A 25,082-nucleotide genomic window follows, 5' to 3' on the forward strand; every position below is an offset into this window, starting at 1 on the left:
AAAAGCAAAAAAGTAGACTCCTTGACATGTTTTTTCAAATACAATCAAAAATGTTTTTTAAAGATTTTTTTTTGTTCTTTTTCTTGTTTGTTTTAAAAGGCTCTCCAACAGCCCAGCTATAGAAAATGGTGGCCTGCTGCAAGAGCCTGTTAAAAATAAAGCTACACAAGGGTTAGGACAAGAAGGAGGGATGTCAGACAGGAAGTGATGTTAGTACATGAAACAGGAAAAAAGGATCCTCCACTGGCAGGTCAAATCAAGAATGGATACGCCAGAGGTCAAGTTAGAGCTGCCGCAGCCAATCGGATTGTACCGTAGAGACACGCAGTAATTTGACTGACTCATGGCAGAGTTGGCTCCTTCCCCACGGACAATCTGTACTGAAAGCCTTTGAGAAAGACAGACAGAGAAATAAAAAATGGGGCTTAACTGAATGAAGATTTAAAGTTGATCATTTCACTGTTCAAGATTCTCCTGATCCTAAACAAGGCAACTATAAGACAAGAGCCAGATGTTTCGTACAGGCATTCGAACCTACCTTGTCAGTGGTAGCCATTAGTGAATGCTGTGGCAATCAGTGGACCCTGAAGGGAAAGCAGAAAGAAGGACTTGCAGTCACTGAAGCACGAACACATGGGAAACACTGCCCCCAATAGGGCTACTGGGAGAGGCACACCTGCAACAATGTGTGTATGATAGCTGCAATTTTGACACTATGTGACCATACCATAACTGTGTACAAAGCATCTGATTTCAGGGTGGGTGAATGGGCTAGTCCACGGAGACTAAGGTAAAATCATGTGACATGTCAGACATGGAATTAAGTTGCGCTACTGCACCACATGGTTGTACTAGTACAGGGGGGTACTGGTGTAGCACTGACACCGGATAACGGAACCTGATTTGATTTTTTAACCCACTGAAAACCTTCGTTTAAAAATCTGCTGCAATCTTTGAATACTTATGCTAACTGTTCTGGAAACCATTCGCCAAAACCTGTATCCAGTTTGTGCAAACATGAACAAAAAGACCAGCCATGTACGCGTTCACCAAACCTACCAAAAGTCTAAGAATTCTTGTCTTGTTATGCCAAAGGGTTGCTTACATACTAGAACCAGACAACGGTTACATGTTGTTTCCCATTTCTCCCTTGGTGTTGTCAATATGAGCTGAACTTGTGAGATCGCCTACTTCCATCCAATCAGACACCTTTGCTGTCACAAGCTTGCCTTGCTTCTGCTTCTCAAAGTCAAGCGTGGAGCCTCAGACCAGTGTAGTTGCGCACTAAATACAGATCTTTTAATTAGCCTACCCACAGACAGGTAAACAGGTGAGCAGACCTCCAAAGGTAAGGAGACGTTTGCATAGGGGTGTGAGCATGTGGGAATATGGAATTGCCCTTCCCAAAAGTTGTAGAGCACCTCCAAAAAACTTATTTTCACTAACCAGTTGAAGACATTTCAAAGTCTGTGACTAGTGTGAAGCTGAATATGCGCCTGGCTTGTGGGTTATGGTTGGCTGTTATGTTTGGGTGGAGTCATACCCCAAGGCCATGACCGAATCCGGTGCTGGGAGCAGGACTTGCTGCACTGATGTAGCTGCTGACCGCTGAGTCCTGATTGGCTGCTGCATACAGATCTGCCATTGGCCCAGGGCTGCTGGTGCCCAGGAACCCGGCGGTGCGAGATGGGGTGGAACCTAAGAGGGAGAGATGGAGTAGAGGGGCGGGGTTTGAGAATGAGAGAGTTCCTTTAAGGGCGTCTCTACAAAAAGTGCATGAGTTCCTCAGAGTGGGCATCTTCCATTTTGACAGAGATGTGGCGAAATATTGAGACTTAAACTGAGTATGAAGTAAGGAACACATGGAACAACATGAAACATGGAAAACCAGTCAATGAATCACACTTTATTTAGTACAGGGTGAGAGTGGAAGACACTAAAGCAACAATAATATCTGTACCTCTAACCACTGCAGCCGCCGCTGCAGCCGCTGCCATTGGTCCGTAGGCCGTCAGAGGAATGGCTGCAGGGATGGAGACAAAGACAAGAGGTCAGGTGAGTATTTACCTGTGCATACTTGCAAGAACTTCATAAATACCCCTTGCAAACTACCTGCATAGAAATGCTGATTCCTGCAATTACTGCCATCTGTGAAGCAATTATCATCATCATTACTACCAAAATCATAATCATCATCATCATCACCATAATCCTCCAGGAGATGAATCCATGATTAATGTGACATATTTGCATTTGTGTTCTTTTACAAAAATACACTGATGCATTAATATGTAATGTTTTATAACACACACTTAGTACTCTTATAAACTCCAGCCAATAAAAGCCAGCCTTCTATTTTCTTTCTATTTTCTCAGCTCAGATTTGTGAAAACGCTTCCCAGGTGATGGCACACATGATGGCAATATTAATGGCATGTCTAAAGTAGCTGACAAACCCACTGGCTTAATCTCTTTAAATCAGTAATTTCATCTGCTGTACTCTCCAAACAACACAGCATATAGTCCAATTCAGTACAGAATCCATTCAAGTGGCCATTCTCCTGCTCACTGAGGAAATCTTCACTGCAAGTTCATTATTAGGGGCACTTAAAATCACTGAAGCTCATGAAAGTGAAGAGTACCAGCAATACATCTGGATGATTTAACTCATCATTCTGCAACAGCTTGGAGGCAAATATCATAGCAGTGTCACACAGTGCAGCTGAAGGAAGGCCAATATTGTTACCAGCCACTGGGTGACACTGTTGTGTTGAATCAGAGACAGACAGACAGACAGCTGCTTGTAAACCTCAGTGGAGCGACTGACCTGTGATCTCGGGGGGGTGGGATGATGGCAGTAGGGGGGTCCTCTCTAAATGGAATTCTAGAAAGGAAATTTCAGAGAGCGCTTTAAACACACACAGTCTGCAAGCCAGGGCATACATGTGAACACATTTGTGCACGCACACTTGCACACACGCACGCATGTATGCACACACACACACACAGACTTATACATAAACCCAAACATACAGAAGGAACAATGTACACAGAAACGCTAAGAGGCTGAGCTTTTTAAACCAAAGCACAACAACAGGAACAGAGGGATGAGAAAGGAGAACTGACTGGGGACACAAGGGAGTGGGACAGTGACGGGGGGGGGGGGGGGGGATGGGGTTGTAAGGGAACACCCAAGGGCGTAGGTTTGGTCTCAACATTGGTAGGGACATAACAACCAAGGGCACATCACTCCAAAGATAATGCGAACGAGTTCGCTCAAATATTGGTAGGGACAATTCTGTCCCCCCAAAATATTGGTAGGGACATGTCCCTACCGTCCATATGCAAACCTACGCCCTTGGGAACACCACATGCACGTGCGCGCGCGCACACACACACACACACACACACACGCAGGGCAGGGCCACTATAACACAATTCCACTCCCTGAAATTTACAAGCAGCCAGTGCAGTAGCCCTAGGTGTGTGTGTGCGCGTGTCTGTGTGTACATACGCATGTACATACTGAGTGTGATCACATCTGCAGTTAGCCGTCAACAGCCATGCTAGCAAAGGCGGTGGAACCGGAGATGACTGTTTTAAGGCCATCAGACCAGCTAAGGCTGCACACAGTGTCACATTTGATTCCAGATAAGCTAAACATTGCACAAGATGCAGATAACTGATGTATTATATCCAGAACAGGGATATTCTGAAATCAAACCCCGGCTGTAGTCTAGTTTATCCCCTCCCTGTGAGGTAACAGACAGACATTTTCAACCTGCAAACAGCACCCCCTATGGGTCAAAAGCCTGAATACCCTGGGGTCTTCTCTCTCCCTGAGCAGACACAGGGGGTGAACACGGGGGTCATGCCTCTCTCATGATTAGTTTCAACAAATTGGCCAGTCCCTGTTCTGAAGTGTCCAGGACGGGCAGGGCTCACCGGGGAACTGGTAGGTGTATCCGGGGGTGATGCCAGTGTACCCTCGACTGGCGTAGGTGGCCGCTTGGAACCCTGGGTAACCTAGGCACAGAAGAACAGAGAGACGCAAATGAGGAACATCAACTGTTAAGGAGTAAGAGGAACTGGGCTGGAGACAAGGTTGCGAGTGCAACTCTTAGGGAAATTGCGGTTAACCTTAATTGCTTCTGTAAAATCCACAGCTGTACTGCACCCAGTATAAATTATGTAGTTTACCATGGTCTGCTGGACAAATCATCATCACAACATCACAATACTGCACTACGGCTGTGCCACACAGTAAATGCAGTGGCTAGGAGTATTAATATGATGGGTGGTGAGAAACAATGGAATTTAACAATGGAATTTTACTTTGCCTTTCTTACCAGCTGTGTCTGACCTAACAGCACATCTGGTGACACAAGACTCTAAACTGAGATAGTATATGCATAGAGGTCAAGCAACCATGGGCAGCAGGTGATCCACCCCCTCAATCAGCTTGCAGTCGCTATCTCATTACTTAAACATTAAGTAAGTAACAAGCCCTTTCTCAATCTGCAAATACCGGGATCCACACATACTTAGAGGGGGTCCACATCACTTAACTACACCACTGTCACCATATATACGCAGGTATGGCTGAACAAGGCATTTCAAAATGAGAACCTGTTGGTCTGATCGGCCAGCAGATGGTGGTAGAGTTCCACAGCCAATGTTACTGCCACTATCCTGTAGCCTGGGTGACACCTAAGCTCTGAAGATCAGTTGTGTTCTGGAGAGTGAAAGCTCTCCTGCTGTGTTGAGGGCACTGGGCCTTACAGAGTCAAAGGGTTCATGGGTTCAAATCCGCAGGGGTCTGGGGTACTGTAGCCGTGTTCTTACCCAGCATGCCGATCCCCAGCATGAAGGCGTCCATGCCATAAGGCATGACCCGGGAGCGCCCCCTCGCAGAGCCTGTTGGCGACATCACTTCCTTGGGCTGGGCCTTCTTGCACTCCACCTTCACACAAAGTCTACAGTGAGATATATTCCACACACACATCCCCACACGCACGCACTCACGCAGGCGGGCCATTGGAGGGGCAGTCATTTGTGGGTGTGGCATGGTAGGATGTGGGTGGGGAACAGTGTGGACACACATCTTACCATTTTGTTGTTGATCTCATGGAAGTGGATCTCACACACCTTCTCCACCACGTCCTCATTCTCAAATGTCACAAAGCCAAAGCCTGAGGGACAAAAACACAAACTCTTGAACACATAAGCACACATTCATATACACCATACACAGCTAACTTTTGTCCAGTGGAATGGTTTCCCTGAGTTTGTTCTTTTTTCACACAGAAAATAACCCTTGGTGTCCTTGAAAGCCCTGAATCACAGGCCCATCCCACACTGGGTGACCCCACCCCCTGCTCCGCCTTTCCCTGTCCCCTGTCATTGTGCCCCCCTCCTCTGGCTTGCGGGATTTAGCCAAGCTGCCTGCCGTCACAATCAATCAGTCAGGGGTGGCTTAGAGAGGGTTTATTCTGAGCCCTGATTAACAAGCTCGTTAATTAGCACACGCTCGTTCACTCCTCTCAACTCTGCAAGACTCTGCAAGACCACAGAGAGGAGAGGAGAGACAGAAAGAGAGACAGAGACAGAAAGAGAGCTAGAGAGAGAGAGAGAGAGAGAGAGATAGAGAGAGAGGGGTATAAATGTGAGAGCAGAGTGAGAAAAGAAGAAAGGGATACCTGAGGAAAGGAGAGCAGGTGGGGGAGAAGTTATTAGAGGGGAGGAAGACACGGGAGGCCCAATGTGTGAGAAATATATTTGGAAGAATGAAACAAGAGGGTGGAAAGAGAAGGAGAGGGAAAATTAGGAGAGCTGAGAAAATGGGAGATCAAGGCTGTGCACCTGGTGGGACTCTGTTCTCCTCCTCATACGGAGAGAACAGAATCCATATAACGGCCAGTGGAGACAGCTATCCATTTAAAAAGCGGGATGTTCACTTAAACAACAATGATTAAGTGCCCAGTTGAAAGATACTATACATGAAACATGCAACCTGCTGGTGCCAGCACCTAGTTTCTGCCATTTTCCTTTTCTGTCGAGACCTGAAACTAGTGCTGGGAGAGCTAGGCTTCATGATCACTGCAATGGGTGGACGTATCATGTGACTCACTGATTTGAGCCAATCAGTGTTTTGCTATGCAGGACAAAATAAGTGGTCAAAGATGGACAGTGCCTGGCAGCTTCATGAGGCCACCAATAGGTGTTCCCCCTTTGCACAATAGGAAAGCTCACACTAAGGGAGTGTGTGTGTGTGCGTGTGTGTGTGTGTGTGTGGCTTCCCTGCAACACAATGAAGCAGTAGGAATGGAGTGTAGTGGATGGGACAGGGTGCTGCTCTTCTACCTGCAAGACAGGTGCTTTACCTAACCAGCTTCAGTTAACATCCAGCAATACAAATGTGTACCAAGTAAAATTATAAGCTAATGAGATATGAATACAGTTTAATTTTATTTTAATTGACTATTTATTAGATATATATTTTAAAGACATGCATACGTTAATACTTCAGAGTGATGAGGATGGTAGGGTCAGCAGAGGACAGACACGCAGACTCACCTCTGTGTCTATTGGTTGTTTTGTCAAACATGAGCATGGCATCATCAACCTGCAAGAGACACATGGTTAGAGACAAACACTAGGACAGATGGCCAGAGAGACACACGGACACATGGGCAGACAGACGGACAGACACAAAGACAGCGAGTTAGGAGAGTGGACGCCATCGCACCACATGGGGCTGTTCCTTGCAGCCCCGCCCTGCTTTCCCCCTCACTCTGAGAGAGGCCTAGTGACAGATGGAAGGGGGGGGGCAGGTGACAAAGGAGAGAAAGAAGAGAGGGAACACTGGAGGGGGGCGGGGGCAGGGAGAGGGTGGCAAGTTCAGATGGAGCCGGAGATAGAGCCAGAGGTGGAAACAGGCAGTTTCTTTTCTGCGGAAAGTTAAACAGTGTTGAAAGTCTCTCTCCCTCTCTCCTCTCGCTCACTCACACGGTTTCTTTCTCAGAGTGAGGTGGTGGGGGGGGGGGAATAATCTTTTCACAATCTGTGCCCCCCCTCTCTTTCTTCCACACTCCAAAGTTTACCATTCTCAGGGAGCTCGTGCAAAGAATTTCAATTAGAGGCATTTACCCCCCCCCCCCCCTTTCTACCCTCCCGCTCACTTTTCATGAATAGAGGGAGAGAGACAGGGAGAGACAAAGACAGAGAGAGAGAGAAAAGAAGGACACTGGAGGGGGGGGGGGACAGAGAGAGAGGGTAGGGTAGCTGAGCAGATGAAGACCCTACAGTAGTGTGGTGTGGGAGAGAGAAACCAGCTATGTAGGAAAGATGAGGATCCGTTCAACGGAAGTAAGAGGGAGATGGAGAGATTTAGAGGCTGGGGAGAGGAGGACAGGACAGCACTTTAGAGGGAGAGAAACAAAAGGAAGGTGTGGTGAATGTGGAGAATGAGTGTAGGCGTGTGTGTGTGTGTGTGTGTGTGTGTGTGTGTGAACCGAGGGCAGAAAGGCAGACTGGAAGAGGAGGAGGGCAGAGAGACGCAGGGAAGGAGAGGGTATGAAAAGGGGTCATGGGCTTTGTTCTGTGGGGTTCGGGCGCCTGTCAGTCCCTCTCTATGCAACCCCCCCCCTGTACACCCCCCCCTCCCCAGTCCACAACCAGAGAAAGTAAACAGCTCCCTCATTCTGTACACAGAGCTGAAAGCATGCTGTGCTCTAAAAGTCAGAGCAATATATTTTAAAAAAGCCAGAGGAAAAAAAAAAAGTCATGAGCACAATCAGATGAAATACTTCATTCCTCCTTTGTGTGTTTTTGTGGAAATGCAAGTACATGCACACACAGGGACATAAACACAAACAGACACGCCCACAAACACAAACAGACACACAAATACAAGCACAAACATATACACACACACAGCCAGTTTTCCTGTTTTGCCTGTGAGGCTATCCTTGCTTCCTGAAATTCAACACAAGTGACATGATCTTGAGATGCTTCTCTGAGCTCTTTATAATCAGACACCTCTGATTGGATGTCTGTGACTGGGTGCTTCCACAGAAGGTTGAATGCAATACCTGTTTACAATAACATTCTGTTCAAGCCAGCAGAAACAGTGTAGTGCCCCATGCCCCCAAACACACATACAAAAGAGGGTCAGGGACAGGGAGCTGTCCTATTGAGCATGCTCAGATTGCTCCATGTATCTCTCTCTCTCTCACTCTCTCTCTCTCTCTCTCACACACACACCTACACACCTCCCTCTCTTCCCGAGTCACCTCCCCAAGCCAAGAAACTCTTAAACAACTACATCAACATCATCTTATTTCAATATCTCCCACAGGTCTATCATGCTGTGATTTTACACAGGATCTAACATGGATGCTGCTGTAATTCTAGTTTGATCTACCATAGACATTATAGTGACTTTACAGAGAATGTATTATAGACATAGCTGCAGTTTTACACTGGATGTACCACAGATTTTTATTTTAATTTTACCCATGATTTATCATAGATTCTGTAGTGATTTTATACAGACAGACAGACATGTGAAACCTGTCGCAGACCTATATTCAAGTTATAATCAGTTATCATAACTAATTACAATTAATTAATAAGTAAAATGTTTAAAATGTTTTTTTCTATAGGAATTTTAACACTTGTGTAGAACTTCATCTCTCATTTATTCCCTCCATCTCTTTCTCTTGTTCAGGTGTATGGTATCTTATTTGCAGCACAGGCAGTAGTATTGCTAACCCTCTCACGTCAGTTATAAAGTATAACCAAGTACCTGCATGTCTTAGCAATAAAATTAACAAGGAACAATAAAAGTAAACAGCTGTTCCTGTTCTTAAGGAGTTCAGTGCTTTCGTCGTCAAAACTTTGAAGTTTGAAGGACAGACCTCTGTTGCTTCAGAGTAACCAGAGAGCCTGTACTAACTGTCAGGCCTTCTCAATGGCCAAGCTATGGTCACTTGGTCAGGATATATCCCTGCTTTGTCTCTGGCAGTGAAGAGACACTTTGCATGTGTGGAACTTTTCAGGGCTGGATGACAACCAAGTCTATTTTGTGCTAGAGCTTCACTGTCCAAGAGTTCCGGAGAGAAGTTTTTGGTCTGTGTCATAATTTGGGCTCCTTAGCAGTGCCATTTCTCCCTTCCTCCACTCTGCCCTGTCAATCCCTCTCCAAGCTCTCTCTCCATCTTTCTATTTTTCTCTCTCCTTTCGTGGTTGTTTCTCTCTTCCCCCTTCCCTCTCTACGTTTTTCTCTTCTCACTCCCTCTGTACCCCTTCCCTTTGTCTGCCTGTCTGTCTCTCTCTCTCGCTCTCTTTCTCTCTAACTCCCTTTGTCTCTCCCTCTCTCTGTATGTAGGACAGCAGACAAAAAGACCAGAGAGCTTCTCTAATGTGGAGTCACACGGGTGGATGGAGACTAACCTTCTCTCCATCTCTCTTCTGTCCCTCATCTCTGGAGGGTGGGGGGGGGGGTTGACAGTTTGGGTGCGGCCTATCGCCTACCATTTGCTTTTATGTTTTGTACTCCAGTAAATCCCCAAAGTTATTGGAGTGTGACCCTGTGAGAATCGGTGGATGCTCGGTGACCGGGCGACAGTCCGGCGTTCGTTATCCTGCCGCCCGTTCAGCGGGCTGGCAGATGACATAATGATGCTGGAATCCAGAGCAGAGGGGTAAGGTGGAAGGTTGGGGGGGTTTGGTGGCTCATATTTCAGCTCTGTCCGCTTGGCTGGGAATGGCTGACAGTAGAGTACAGACGATTTGAGGGACAGGCACAGTCAGATCTTTTTTTCAGTGCTCTTAGACAGTATCCTGACTAAAGCCACTCTTCTGAAGGGGACAGTGTTCAAGTGACTGCCACTTTCATAACCAACGGACCGACCAAATTCTTGCAACGTTGCAGAGATGATGAGAACAAATAGGCCAGGGTATCATAAAAACCAGTTAAATTTAAACAAGCAAGCGGAAAAGGGTTTGAAACAAGCAAGGACTAGACACTACAAGTGAGCATGGCAGCTCCGGTCTCCTCAATGTTAAAGTGGGCGTGGCAGCTCCAGTCTGCACAGTGTTAGAGAGGGTGTGGCATTCCCCACAGCATTAAAATGGTCACTGCAATAGGTGCTGTCCAAACGTAGCACGGAGATATCCCTGAACCCTGCTGTGGAACAGTCCTATGGTCTCTTGAATAGTTGCTTCAGGCCAGTTTCAAAAAGAAAAAAGATCAGAACACAGGGATGTACTACCAAGCACAACCCCTGTATTGGACAGATCCACCCAAACACTTTGTGTTTCATTTTTATACCAATGCAGACATTGGCAGCTGACAGAAGAAATGTGTCTCATTTGTCAGGAAGCAGCTCTTAGGTGACAAGAGTTTAACACAGAGCCCTGTAATGCCAGAGAAACTGCCGGAAAAGCTCTGCTAACAATAAACAAAATAACTGCAGCAACGCTGAACGCTGAACTGCAGCATATTAAAGTACAGCTTTACCTAAGTTGAGGGAAAGCACACTGCCCCACACCACACAAGCTGTGGCCCAATCCGGACACAAACCTGCAAACCTGTGTTGCAGAATGTTGCAGAAACTTTAGTAGTGAAGGAATGAACACAAGCAACACGATAATGAGGAATCAAATTACCAGCACTGATGTGACTAGTGAGGAAAGACACTGTGTGGAATTAAAAGTGCCATTTAAGGCAGTAGCTCCAATACCCAGTTCAACTGAAATACGGTCTCCGCCCAAACAACAGCTGTGCTTTCGTCAGGCAAGAGATTATGAATACATATCAACAGTACAATGCTCATACAAGATGACGGGTACAAGGACTGACAACACTATCTGCTCCCTCTGGGAGTAAGCATGAGGGGTCACAGTGCAGCGTCATGGTTAGCTAGGAAACAGCGCTTGTGACCAGAAGGTCGCAGGTTTGATGCCCGGAAGGGGGGGAGGGGGGGGGGGGGGGCTTTGCACCCTTTAAGAAGGGATGTAACCTGAACTGTCTCAGTGAATACAAAGCCGGGGCGGATTCCACTTCTTCTTTTGATCTCCGTTTCTGAACCTGCACCTGCCTCGCGGCAGCAGATGTGTTTGTCTTTCTCTTTCAGCTTCCGGAAAGAGCCAGCTGTATAAATGAATATGGAGGACTACAAGCTTCGTACTTCAATCCACCCCACACAGGGGTGTCTGCCAAGTGGCACAACAATAGCAATAATAACAGGAATCATAATAACTGTTAGCGGCGAAGTAACAAGCCCCATCAAGCAAGCACCACAGAACTGCTTGTCAAAATCCTCTGGGGTACGATGCGGGACACGGGCGAACGGAACCCAGCCCTTTTTGACCCAACGATCCTCTCCTTTCCTCAAGCACAGGGATGCTCTACAGTCCAGGAGTGGCACCAAAAATTTGTATTTTTTAATAATACTTTTTTTAAAACTCTTGTCTGACTCATCTAGTCTAGTTTGATATTAATGCATTAATCATTCCTGTTTAGTCTGTGTGTCATTTCTTATCCTTTTCACAGGACCGCAGCGGAAACAGTGTTTATGTTTTATTGTGTTATCCTTGGCAACGTTGTGATGTATGTTTTTAATGCATGTTTTTTTTACTGGCAAATCAAATTGAGATTTCTGCTTTAATAGTATACTTTTATTGCCAACTCAAACCAAATAAAGATGTATACCATTAATGTATGTTTTTATTGGTAAATCAAATCAAATCAAATCAGCCAGGCCAGGAGAGCATGCTACACGGAGCTGTGTGTGGTTCAGGCATGCACGGACATGTGGACCGATAGGCATGTGCCGCAGCCAATTAGGAGCCAGTCCTCATGCCCCCCTTGCCCCTCCCCTCACGCAAGTCTCTGACCTCCAACATCAAGGACTAGACTGCACTGTAACTAGGCTAAATTATGTGTGCACAAGCAAGAGAAGACTCTTTTCATCAGCTGCCACCACTCTGGTGGACTCCCTCAGTGTAATGGCTAGTTCTAGGCAAAAACCCCAGACAATTCAGATAAGGAAAAAAACTAATTGAAGGGTGTCTAAACAAAATGCGCTTAATGGCTTTTTTAACAATTACTATTAGGGATGGAAACAATTAGTTGATAAACTGACTGTAATCATGAGTGCGCATTCCAAGAGTAAAATCTAATCATCAACAAACTTCCCCTCCACCAAACTGCCCAAAATAAAAGAAGACCGCCAAACTTTACTCGACAATATTGGACGATTTTCTCAGAGGAGTGAGAATTTCTTTTACCCCATTCCAAGCTTGCAAGCTTCCACTGAACAAATGGCTAGCTTGTGCAGGAGTAGCTTTCTATAGGAAACAACAACTTTTATGTGCAATTGCCTGTGACTGCAGTGGGTGCTTTTACGAGAAATTAACTCAGGAGTTACTGTTAAATGATTCAGTGTCATGTAATAATGCTCAATGAGGCTTATTAACTTGATTTCATCTATATATTGTTACTATGTTAAACAATGTACCCTTCAATTTGGTCTAAATCAGTCAATACATTCACGGGAGAAGGGGAATGGGGCACAACTGTTCACGATACAGAACTTATGTAAGTGGGCAAAACTATTTTAGCCAGACTCCACCTTGCTAAATAGAGATACTGAAGAAGTTTAAAGCATCTAACTAGCAATATAAATATATATCAAGTGACATGTTTTAGCAACAAGGGCTAATGAAACAGAGTTACATGTGCGAAGTTCTTCTTCCACATTAGGAGCAGTGTTACATTATGTTACTAATCTAGCTATGACCGTTTGCCGATTGCACTCTTGCTAGCTATCACATTAAGCCAACTAAAAGGCTAGCTTTGTCGACTAAAAACAGTTAATGTTGGCTAGCTAGCAAGGTTAGTTTCTTCAGAAGCCTTCAGAAACAAGTTAGGCCTCTTCTGATCATTTTATCATTTTAGAGCGTGCTGTGATGAAGCATGATGACAGATCTTGTGTTAACCAGCAGAGTGTGCAAAGACGCCTAAAATGATTGTTTTGGAAAAAAAACATACCAAGCAGGCTACATTTTGTTTTTTGTTTACTTGTTTTTTTAATCTCACAATCTATGCTGATTAAAGTGATGCAATTTCTGCCAGTGAAATCCTATCAAAACATAAAACCCTTAACATATTTCATTCTCCATTAATGAAACAGAAAATAGCTCTTTTAAGCCACTGACTCATCGATGGTCAGAAATGTATGTAACTTACATCCCTAGTTTTTAGTGACAGTCTGTCAAATTCAGACGAGTTATAATGAAAGTGGATATGAGAAGCCATAATGTCAAAGGCTTTCAGACTCTTGCGATAGAGACGGAGAAGAGCTGGAAGAAACACAAGCCCATCAAGTTTGTTCAAGGAATGAACAAACTCCGTTCCTGGTTTTCAGAAGAATAAGGAGTATTAATGGATTATACGTTCACCCACGTCAAAAGGGTGACTGTTCAGACTGGAACCTGCAGCCCGGGCTGACCTGAGATAACCTGTGGTGAAGACAGGATATTGCACATGTACACCGTGGCCTTATAGAGGAATTAAAATGTGCCAATAAACCCTCAGTGCAGCAGTATGCTCATATGAAGTCCCATGTTGTTTCCCACTTCAAATCCACTGAAAAATGCAACGCAACAGTGAAAACCATCCTATGTAACAAAACGTACCAACGCGGAAGTGCTAAACAGTTCATCAAACTCCCAGACACAAAATAAAAAACAACAAAACACAATCTCAATCCCTCACAACAACCTTAGCAACCTAAGCAACTTACTTGGTGGAAAGTAATGTAAACCTATCACCTCCAAATGACCAAATATACCAGAAGAGATGGAACAAATTAGACTGACAGAGAGCAGAAGCCTTTGCCCTGGAACTGGAGGCTGAGACAGAGTGAGGCTTTAAGAGAGTGAATACCAATACTTGTCCACTCTGTCTAAACCAGTGCAGATATAACCCCCCTTCTCCTAATATTTACCGCCCCCAGAGCGGGATGGGGCTTAGTGGGGCTCTGCAAGCATACAAGGGGTGGAAAGATCCTGCAAAAGTCCCCCAAGGAAAGAGTAAGTGGACATAGTAGCTGCAGTGATTTTGGACTGCTCTGCCCAGATCTGGGGACACTCAACATTGACTGTTAGCAAACTGATCAGCATTACTGTCATACAAACCCAACACGCTCCCCTGGCTGCCCATCGCCAGATCACCCCCCCAAAAAACTCACACAAAAGACCCTTGCCTGCTTTATTACATAGGGACAATAGACAAGATGGGTTACCATGGCAACAAGCCAGGAGGGAGTTCATGGTAAATGTGGGGTTTTCTTGCTTGGGGTGGGGGGTAGCAGCTGCTAGATTAGTTCATCAAATTAGTTCACATTCTAATAAAATCCCTCCCTCTTGCACACCTTCCTGACAAACTTTCTGTACCGACCTTTCTAATTTATCCATATGAAGGAAACAGGCTAAAGCAAGGGTACTGTGAGGGTAACAGTTATGCTTTCTCTCTTTTTTGTCCAACACAAACTTCACCAATCTGTCTGCCCCATCTCCCCCTCGGTCCTTCATCTCCTTCACCCTCCTTTAATTGTTCACTTCCCAGCCTTCATTTCACTGTGACTGTGTGTGTGTTTGTCACAGTCACCATGTAACCGTGTGTTGTGGTCACACTGGAACCCTGTGCATGTTACGGTCAGTCACCTTGCCGAACTGGTCAAAGTATTGCTTCACATCCTCAATGGTGGTGTTCACTGATAGGCCCCCGACAAAGATTTTCTTCGTTCGAGTCACCAGCTGTCAAAACAAGAAAGAAAGAAAGACAGAAGATGACTCTACTCCCACAATCCTGCACCGAACTCTGACCTCCAGTGCCTGTAACTCTGTATCATTTTCCAAACACAGTCCTTTGTGTTAAACACAACAGGTAAAATTTGATTATAGAGGCCAAGCCCACAATTTTACATTTTAATGCTTTTGTAACATTCTGGAGTCCAAATAATAACATGTTCATAATGGTAGCGAGGGGAAACTACATCAGATAAAGATACTAACTGCACAGAAATAAAACCTGGTTATTACACCACTCCATTTAAAATCATATTTTTATGGGTCAGTTTGCCAATGTATGTGTACATGAGTGCATTTGTTTCCATGTATTTATACCTACATGTGTGAATGTGTGTATGCATTAATATATCTGTATGTGCACCTGTGTGTGCATACATGTGTGTATGGGAGTATGTGCCTGAAGGGCTCATACCTCGGGGATTGACTCCACCACTAGATCCTGTGATTGGTTATAATCCTACATGAGAAATGACACTTGTCTGGTCATCCCATTACTGAGAGTCACTGACGGTGCAAGGGGGTGTGTGGGGAAGGGGTGGTCAAGGTGACAGATCACCTGACACTCACCTTGGGCTGAGCTCTGCGAGGGAATGCCACCTTAGGATCAATCTAGGGAGTGGAGAGAGAGAGAGGAGACAACCAATCAGAGAGCAGCTCCTTTTAAAACAATCCGTGAGATGAACTGTGACACCTGCTGGGGGTTCACTTAATTCCCATCCCTGCTGTCTTCGCTGTTTACACTCGCAATTCCAGTTAGGACCCAGCCTGTTACAATATCTAACCGGATTTCAATCTGTTTGTAATGTACATATTTGGCAATACCAACATGTTCCTATTACGTAATCTGTGTTTAACAGGGTGTTGGGTGGTAAGACATTTTGCAGAAAAGTTCTTTCAGTTGACCAGGTAATTTGCTTAAACTTATTGATGTTAAAAAAATTTTTTAAATAAGTCTGTCACTAGTTTTTAGTGACAGACTGTCACTAAAAACTAGGGATGTAAGTTACATACATTACATACATTACATACATTTCTGACCATCGATGAGTCAGTGGCTTAAAAGAGCTAAAGAGAATCTGGACATGCCACGTAAAAAATGTGACTTTAATAAACGGATCTTTGAAGGGGAGCTCTGATTCACAACAGGCTGAGTTTCTCTGACACCAGCACCTCACATGGTCTGGGTTTCTAATCCGAGGGACTGCAAGTAGGCACACAAAGTCAACACCTGCCGTATTTACACTGAGATAACACTGCAAAACAGTGCTGTTATTGCCAGGGCACACACACAGCGATCACACGACACTACAGGTATACCAACAGACAGGTGTACACTGATCAAACAGAGCTCAGATAAGACTGTTTGGCCGCACTCCGCAGAGGTGATTGAAAGCAAAGAGCACAGACCCTTCTACTTGTCAGGGGGGATATGAGAGCAGGATGGACACCTCAAACGTACGCAGCAGCAGCAGAAGGCGGAACAGAGCGACACTAAGACCTCTGGATTTTGGGTTGCTGACCTAAAAGGACTACAGGCCAGTGCTGGTGTGCACCGTGCAGCGTGCTACACTGACTGCAGAAAACAGAAACAGAGCAGCACTAAAACACCTGCAGAGGCGTCTGCAGTCCTTGATGGCAGACTGCACTGTGTAAGTGGAGCTTGACAAACAGCAACATCATCACTGCAGATTTCAACGGAGCAGTTTTAAAGCAGCAACAGCACAGCGCTTGCTATACTGCATATGAATGAAGCCAATGTCTGCTGGTTCAAGTATTAGGTTCTCTAAACCTCCTAAACTTCTCTGATGGTCACCTTACCACACTAGCCCTTAAAAGCCCTCCCAAGTGGTTCAGATGGCAACGGCACTTATTTAAAGTGCAGGCTGAGCCCTGTGGCACATATTTTACACCAGCTGTGTCACCTGCTGAGAATGACCAGAAGCCCACATCTCCAGGGTCCCCTTGTTGCTCTGTTCTCATCACCCCAAGACTCATTCTGGTGCCTGAGTTACTCAGCTACTGTCTGGGGGATGCACCTATCCTCTGACACCTATCCCCTGGTGCACTATGGGAGTTGTAGTGTGGAAAACGGTCGCACTAGGCATGTTTCTGTATTGCACTAGCTTTGCGCCATGTGGTTGTGGTTGTCACTGCCGGGACAAACCTTATATTAAACTGGTAACTACAAAAGTGGGTAAAAAAAAGGAAATATAAAAATAACTACAAAAAATTTCTGAAGACATTCAAAAACAGACACACAAAAATACATCAGGTCACCCCATGTCATAATGGTGGGGACTGGTGGGAGGGGGCCGATATGAAAAGACATTACACGGACCCAGCTGTCGTTTGGGTTCCAGCACATTTTTAAAAAGGCCAGACACTGCCCTAGCCTCTCTGGGGTGCAGAATATTCAACATTTGTGCCATTATTTCCATGTTAGGTGGCTGCATTATGAACCGTTTTCGGGATGTCCACATCCCCCCTCCCCGCCCCACCTCCCCCAGGCACAGAGCTGTGTTGCTGTGGTTTATAAAGATAATCCCATTCAATTTAAAACAAAAAGTCCAAATGAACTCTCTCTGAGTCCAAGCGTGTGAGTGGAGTCGGTGCCCAGCGGGGGCACTGGACTGGGGTCATTAATTAAGGAGACAGAGGAACACACAGATGTGCTCACTGAAAAAGCACAGGCCCGGAACACCATAGCGGGTCTGGCCTGCACGTCACCTGATCCAATCACCACACCTAACACACACACACACACACACACACACACACACACACACACACACACAGGCATGCACACAATAATGCACACTCCAACAAATATGCACACACTTAGACATACTCTGAACACAGGAGTCTGACACACATTATGACTGACTAAGCCCCAGGACATAAACATGCTCTGCTTGTTCAGGTTATGGCCTAAGTCACTGACCATTGTGACCGCCTGCAATCACAGGTCCAGCAACACGTCCATGAATATCAGCCTGTCCAAGGCCGTACAGCCAAACGTGCGCATACACACACAATCTCAGAGGGACATGGCTTAGGTGCATCTATACCTCGGAAGTACAATCCAGTTTGTTTCCCTCAATCCGATTAGTCTCTTTTGAGATCCATACTAATTACAGACAGGGTCACGCCCCCCCCCCTCACCCTCCCCCACCTCTCCTGCTCCAGTCAGCATAGAGAGGCTAATCTCCACAAACCGAGAGCAAAGCCAGCCACTGCCATGTAAAACACCATGCACAGACCAGCAGCAAAACCAGCCACAGCCAAGTAAAATTCCATACACAGAACAGAGCATGGCCCAACATGGTGTAACACATTTTTTGCCAACGCTAAAAACTACTTTACTGCAATGATGTTAGCTGAGACTGAGCTGAAGATTTTTAGTGATCTGCAACAGAACCTGCTGCCCTAGCCTGCCAAATCGTTCCTACAAGGCACTGCATCTTTGCGACAAAAACCAAAGGTATTGCAAGCGTATGGCGAAATAAGCTATAAGATAAAGTGCAATCACAAAATAACAAAAATAACTTCTATAACCATTTTCCCACCAGGACTGCTGACATTCTTGGATTCAGAGAAAATTTCAAAATTGCCCCAAATGTATATTTCCAGGTGTCATCAGCCCTTGACACTTTGATTGGCAAACAGATTGATTACCCAGGACTCCCAGTGCACATGTCCTGTTTATGGTTACAGTCTGACTTCAACTACTAATGAGGAATTACTGAAAGCAATAACAATTATTACAGCATCAATGTTTATTTAATATTAACAATGGAGAAGTACCGATGGAGGTGAATGAAGCCTTTTATCCAGAATGAATGAAAAAGCTCACATTGTAGCCATTATGCAGCTTTATTTAAACAGCTCTACAACTACAGTAACCCACCTGGGATTCAATCCTGCAACCTCCTGGATACAAATCCTGGTTCCTTAGCCTCTATGCCAAATATGTACATGGAATGTGAGGCACACTGTGATATATAATGCTTAAGAGAAGAACTACCATTTCAAATTTGATTTACTGATCAGTGAATGCGCACAGCATTCACCTAAAAAACTAAAGTCAAGGACCCAGCAACAACATTTGATAGTGACAAAACTTTAAAAATACAAATAAATCTGGAGCTATTATCCCATGCTACAACCCTGTGCTACTACTGAAATGATTGTCACCACAGGGCCTGAGACAGTCACAGCCGACCCACAATGGACGATGCACGATTATTGGATGGCTATTGGCCGACAGCCTAAAAACAAACAAACAAACACGGCTGGGCGCAGCTCGCTCCACACCGCACACATGCACCTAGTGGAGGGACTGGCTTTTACTTTAAGTCTGAAGGGCTGTGGATTTATATGCGTAATCGATGTTAACTGTAACATTTGTACAACATTGCCGGTTTACACTGTAATTGTAGCCACAGCATCTGTGTGTGGTCTCAGCGATCAGTGACCGAGGCAGGAGAACACAGAACAATACTTATATGAACTTTGTGGCCTTGGTGACTTACATATCTTACAATGTATCCATTATGCATTCTGAAAAAAAAAAAAAAAAAACTTTTCTGCAATCCTCCTCTGACCAGACACAACAATGAATTATTAATGTGCCAAAATGAGGTTGCAATCTCCTACCTGAAACAATTTTTAAATAATGATTGTTAGTTGCAGCTCAGTAAAACAACAGTAGCAAACGAAAGAAGCTTCTGAGGCAGTGATACCTCAGCTGTATTTAGAGGGAGTGAAGACTACAGACACAGAGACTTCAGACAGCACAACATTCTTACAATATTATAACTTCCAGATGAATTTCTCTCCCATCCCAATGCTGTCATTATCAATTACTATAATATTGCCCAAAGATGGACAGGGAGCTGAAAAGAGGAGAAGGAAAGAGGGAGAGAGAAAAAGAAGACAGGGAGACACTTATTAGTAATAGTAATAATAATGGTAATGATAATAATAGTGTCACTATAGTTATTTATTATCATAACTATTTCAGTATTGGTTCAGTTTTTTGTATTTTTTTCACTGGCTGACTCCTTGTTCTGTTTTCTTGGTTGTTGCTCTGGCAACATGTAGTTTATATGTCATGCCAATAAAGCATTTGAATTAAATTTAGAGAGGGGAAAGAGACAAAGAGAGAGAGAGAGAGAGAAGGACAAGCAAGAGAGAAAAGGGTCAGACACTGACATGACTAGGACTCATCCTCCACAATGTCCCTTTAGCCATTGGCAAGTGGGTGTAACAGACGACGTGGGTTTTACAATATTGGAATCTTCCAGAAATTAATAACCAACTGCTGGCCTGACATGTATTTTTCATCATCAGAGACAGTCTCCCAGTGATGGGAGAGTGAGGCTTCACACACCCCGTCAACTCTCCACAGCAAAACACAACGATTGGTCCAAATAGGTTAGGCATGACAACCCACAGTGGCTCCACTGAGTTTGGGGTTCCTCAAGCATCAGCCTGCCATCGCTACACATCAAATGGACAGACACAACATGGAGCATCCAAAAGCGGCCAGTATCTCTCACTGCGGCTTTAGCTGGATGCTTTCCATCTGCATGTTTCCACTTACATCCTGTAGACTGTTTACCAGCCAAGCAATACCAGCGGACTGCAGCGACCTTTCCAACAAAACCATGCTGATGCCACTGTGAAGGTCTGGTTGACACACCAGGTATTGATTGAAAGATTTTTTGAGAATGACTATTACTAAAAATACCTGCCCCATGTCAAATAATACTGTTATAAATAAAACACAAGTCAATCAATACTGATAGGTGTACTCATCTATCGCTGAGTTCTCCCTCCTCAAATCTCATAGGCAGGTGCCTTTGAAATCCCACACCTGCCTTAACATCTGCCTTACTCTGCAGCTACTCCGGCACTAATCACTGCAGCGGCTGGTTTTACTCCCTGCATACGACAGACGGAAGGCAACACAAAAGGCAATTCTCACAACTAGGATGGATTATTTCTGTCTGATGGCACTCTTGGGCCATTTTCATCTGTTCATAACTGATGGCATTGTGGATTTTTGCCTTTTTCTGAGAGTATAAGTTCATTTAAGTCTTACCTTTTTACTCTTTAAGTAGATTGTCCAATTCCTCCTATTTATCAGACTTGCTCTTAGTTTATATTTGGGGATCCTATTAATATTAACAAAACTTTAAACCTCCCACCCCAATCAATTTAAACTCACTTTACCAAATGACAAATATTCAAAACACAGAACTGAGGAAACAAAAGAACTCCCTTTTAAAGGAGAAGACGACCTCGGCACTGTTGTGCTAAATCTGATAAAATTGGTTCTTTTGTTTCAAACCAACCTAACCATCACCCTGCTTTCTCACAGTCCTTTTACACTTGCGATCAGCATCCCCCACAGAGTCGCTTCTGACTCCCTCTAAAGGTAAATGGCATTCAGAACACTCCAAATCTTTAACGGCAGTCATATGTTTGTGTCGTGTTCGTTTTAGAGAGCCAGGAGGGTTGTTATGGAGACGGAACATCCCACGAGGTGACAAACCACCTGGGTGACTGACATCACCATGCTGATCCCCAGGGCAACTGCTGAGGCCATCGCACTTCACCCAGAGAACTCCCGCTGCTGTTTTTTTTTTTTTGGTCAACGTTGTCATTTTTCCCCTCCTCCTTTCCTCCGGCAGACTCCATCTTTTCTTTGCCTCTGTCATACATCTTTTTACCTTAATTTAATCTCTCTGTTTGGCTGCATCACCTCTACAGACCACTGCAAACACATCCTCTGTCTGCAGCCCTGTACACGTGTATACACCTCTCTGCTGCTCCCTCTCATGTTGAGGACATGGAGAGGTTTACAAAAGCTCTAAAGACACAAAGACAGAGCACCAACCCCCCTCCCAATATGAAACGCACAACCATCGTCACTCGCTGTCTTTGAACCCCCCCCCCCCAATCCATTCCCCCTCCCTGAGGGTGTACTCACTCATCCCCATGGCAATGAACTGACTGTGTTGTCCTATGACACACCCACATTCATCACTGACACAGACCCATGCATAATATACGCATTCACATTTTCACAGACTTTACATATATTCAAACCTTGACAGTGTCTTGGGTACGTGTCACAAACGACACTGAGCAACAACAGGTCCATGAGAAACTGGCAGTGGACACCACAACCTAACTTGGTGATTCACATATCTCAGTTCAAGTGCAAAGAGTGACTGTAAACCATATTAAATAATAGTGTTATGATGTACTCGATCCCTATACTTTTCCAACGGCAACACTTCCATGGACTAAACTAGTTTTATTGCTCTTATTAACATGTCGGGTGTTTGAACACTCTTGATTTGGCAAGCAGGTAAACAGGACTCTAGAGAACTGTAACTTGGAGCCACCCCGTCTGGGTCCCCCGAGTTACCATGGCGATGAACACCGATCGCCTTTATGTCGCAGGCTCCTGACATCCACGCGGTGGGAGGGAGAAGCCCAGAGAGGGAGAGGTAATTCGGTCTTAGATATTCCCCCTATCATTCTTCAGCAGCCTGGACGGACTAAAGAGCACAGCACACAATATCTGTCTGCTTTAAGAAATGAACCAACGCATATGCGTCCCTACAATATGGAACTACGTCAGTTAATAGCTAATAATCACCTGTGATTAAATCCTGACCTTGCCCTTGCAACAATTTACAGCTCTCACAATTCCTACATCTCATCTGACAGTGTGCATGCTGAATCGACGCAAAGTAAAACCCAAAACGCCTTTCACCTTTCAGAACATAGGCTATCCAATTGCCTTAGAATTACCTAAGTCTGTCAAGAAACTGAGACCGCTTACGATTTTCACTAAAGTTTTTCAGTAAATAAATAAAACCCACTGATGATGAAATACACGGCATAAATGACAGCAACTCACCGTTTTAGAGTCCAGTTCATGCCTGGTCTGCGCCAAAACTTTATCCACACCAGCTTGGTCTACATAAGTTACAAAACCGAAGCCCCTAAGAAAAAAAAATCACCATTAATATTAACACAAAAAGACATGCATAATACATACCATCTAAATATGTACACATAATAATCCATAGATTTCTCACACGCACAGGCTACCAAATTGAATTAGAAAAATAAATAAACAAATGCCAGTGGCGTGTTAAGTGAGTGTCTGTGATAGGGCGCCGCGGAGCGCACGCCTCCCTCACCTCGACCGCTTTGTAACCGGATCCCGCATCACCATACACTCCTTCACCTCGCCAAACTTACAGAAGTACTCCTTCAACCCCTCTGAGGAAAAAAATAAGTATGGATTCGTAAATAGTCGCATTCATCAATGGGCATTATGAAAAATACACGCATGCACGGTACGACGCAGGAGTAACACCGTCAGGTTGTGGTTTCCATCGAAATACATTTGTTTCGATTTCCGATGCAGCCATAGAAATGTTACGGGTGACAACTAACGACCTCTAGCTACATTCTAAACAATCAAGCATCAAAAATAGAGAAATATCTAGCTAATATTTACATATATTGTAGATTATTACTGAGAAACAGTTACATTTGTTATGCATATTCTTTGTTCCAAGAACGTATTTCACCAACACAACCCCCTCAGATAATATCAACGTCATAAGACAACGGTAAGAATATCATTCACTTACGGGGTTTTATTCATCGTTTTTAAAATTACAAAATCCCCATGCGCTGTCAAAAAATAAACTATTATTTATTGACTGTTTCGGAGGAAAATTGTACAAAGCTCAGGAAGTGGCTGTACCCAGTAGCTAGGCACCCTAACAATAACCCCCAGTTTCCTAACAACAAAAACACATTCCCAACGCGCCTCTTTAAGGCAAACTTCTCCCCCGGGTAGACTGGAGGAGAGTATAAACTGCAGAAATCCATAAAGGGTTTCGTGAGAATATGAATTTAGCCTGTTTATTTGTTGGAATGTATTAACCCTGCATCAGAAACAGGGGTTTATACCGTGTAGATATGCTGTGCTAAATCAATTTACAGTTAATCCCCATCTCTTCGACCCCGCTGTTTGTTTCAGTTCTACAGTCTTAAATCCCCACTCGCTGATCCGCGCTGAATGAGCGCTTTGATTTCGGCAGCACAGACCTAACTCTTTACTTTCTTTTTGCATCATTCTGGGGGCTTTTCAGATGGAGACTCATAAAAGTAAACGGCTACTACAAGCGCAACTATTTTCCCGTCGCTTGAGGAGAAATGGCTTCAGACAACATCACATTTTCAAAGCAGCAAAACCGAACCTACGTTACTTCTCTGTAGCAAGCAAGCTACCTCAAGACTTGAGAAAGTCGCTAGCTGGGCTAGATAGCTCACCTTGTGTCGTCTGCCAACTGAGGCCGCCGATGAACATTTTGCTAAATAAGAGAAAAGAAAGAATGATGTGAAAAAAATGTGGTCGACAGATAAAAAAAAATAACAAGCAAATCTAACCAGCTCATTACATCAATAAAAAATAAAAAACAAAGATTGAAGTAGCCAAAGAAAAAAGATCGGCCATGTTGGCAGCACCGGTCTACTTTCCGCTCTGTCAGGCCGTTATCCCAGCAATAAGACTGCACGGTTCTCGAGAAAAACAGAATAGAAAAGTTGCAATAAATTACAGCCATCCGCTCTCTCGCCGTGTACAGTAAAAACAAGATGAGAGAGCGGTCCAGCGTGCACTGGATGCGCGGCAGTGGCATAGTCCGGCGCAGCGCAGCAAGAGCGTACACAGTACAGCACGCTGCCTTTTGTCTCGGAGCTCTGTGAGTCTTCCCCCTCAACTCCTGGGTCTCTTTTGCGGGACAGCAGGCGAGGTGAAGGGAACGAGGCAGTGGGAGAGCTTTACCAGGGGTCGTGGGGGGAGTCCGCGGACGACAAGCTGCTCTGGCTCCCTTCCGTATCCATGCCGTACCTCTGTCCCCGTCTGCGCGGTGTGAGAGAGCGGGGAGAGCGGAGTCAGGGGCGGGTGGCCGAGGGGGGTGGGGTGGCTGGGGGCGTCGCGGGGAGGCGGGACGAGAGCGCTTTACACACACAAAAGCCGAGACTCCACCTCTCTCCCGCTCTCTCACATTCTGTTTTAACGTCCGTCCTCGCCTCCTTCGCTCCTCTCCGCCTCTTTCGCGTTACCTCGACATGCACAAGCAGCATTTCCCAAGGATG

At 44.9% G+C, this 25,082-nt stretch overlaps 1 protein-coding gene across 1 annotated transcript; it reads right to left on the reverse strand.

Moving 5' to 3' along the window:
- Window positions 1-114: 114 nt before the first annotated feature.
- On the reverse strand, window positions 115-24,827 carry LOC118778235 (RNA-binding protein Musashi homolog 1-like). The gene is made up of 15 exons (XM_036529666.1): window positions 24,769-24,827; window positions 24,255-24,295; window positions 23,108-23,189; window positions 22,822-22,906; window positions 15,450-15,491; window positions 14,736-14,828; window positions 6,576-6,624; window positions 5,109-5,191; window positions 4,845-4,962; window positions 3,945-4,025; window positions 2,827-2,883; window positions 1,961-2,023; window positions 1,544-1,698; window positions 539-584; window positions 115-388 (listed from the first exon to the last, which is right to left on the reverse strand). Exons 1-14 carry the CDS (start codon window positions 24,825-24,827, stop codon window positions 543-545), a joined length of 1,050 nt encoding a protein of 349 aa, XP_036385559.1. The 3' UTR covers window positions 115-388; window positions 539-542.
- Window positions 24,828-25,082: the final 255 nt, after the last annotated feature.

This window comes from Megalops cyprinoides, chromosome 5 (genome assembly GCF_013368585.1).
Source record: "Megalops cyprinoides isolate fMegCyp1 chromosome 5, fMegCyp1.pri, whole genome shotgun sequence".
NCBI lineage: Eukaryota > Metazoa > Chordata > Actinopteri > Elopiformes > Megalopidae > Megalops > Megalops cyprinoides.

Bases quoted from the DNA above. Each gene is read 5' to 3' on its own strand.
- LOC118778235 (XM_036529666.1), bottom strand. From the start codon at position 24,827: ATGGATACGGAAGGGAGCCAGAGCAGCTTGTCGTCCGCGGACTCCCCC. The intron at 4,963-5,108 runs GTAAGATGTGTG...CTTTGTGTGAAG, and splicing joins ATGAGATCAACAACAAAATG to GTGGAGTGCAAGAAGGCCCA. The intron at 2,884-3,944 runs GTGAGCCCTGCC...TTTCCTTTCTAG, and splicing joins ATACACCTACCAGTTCCCCG to AATTCCATTTAGAGAGGACC.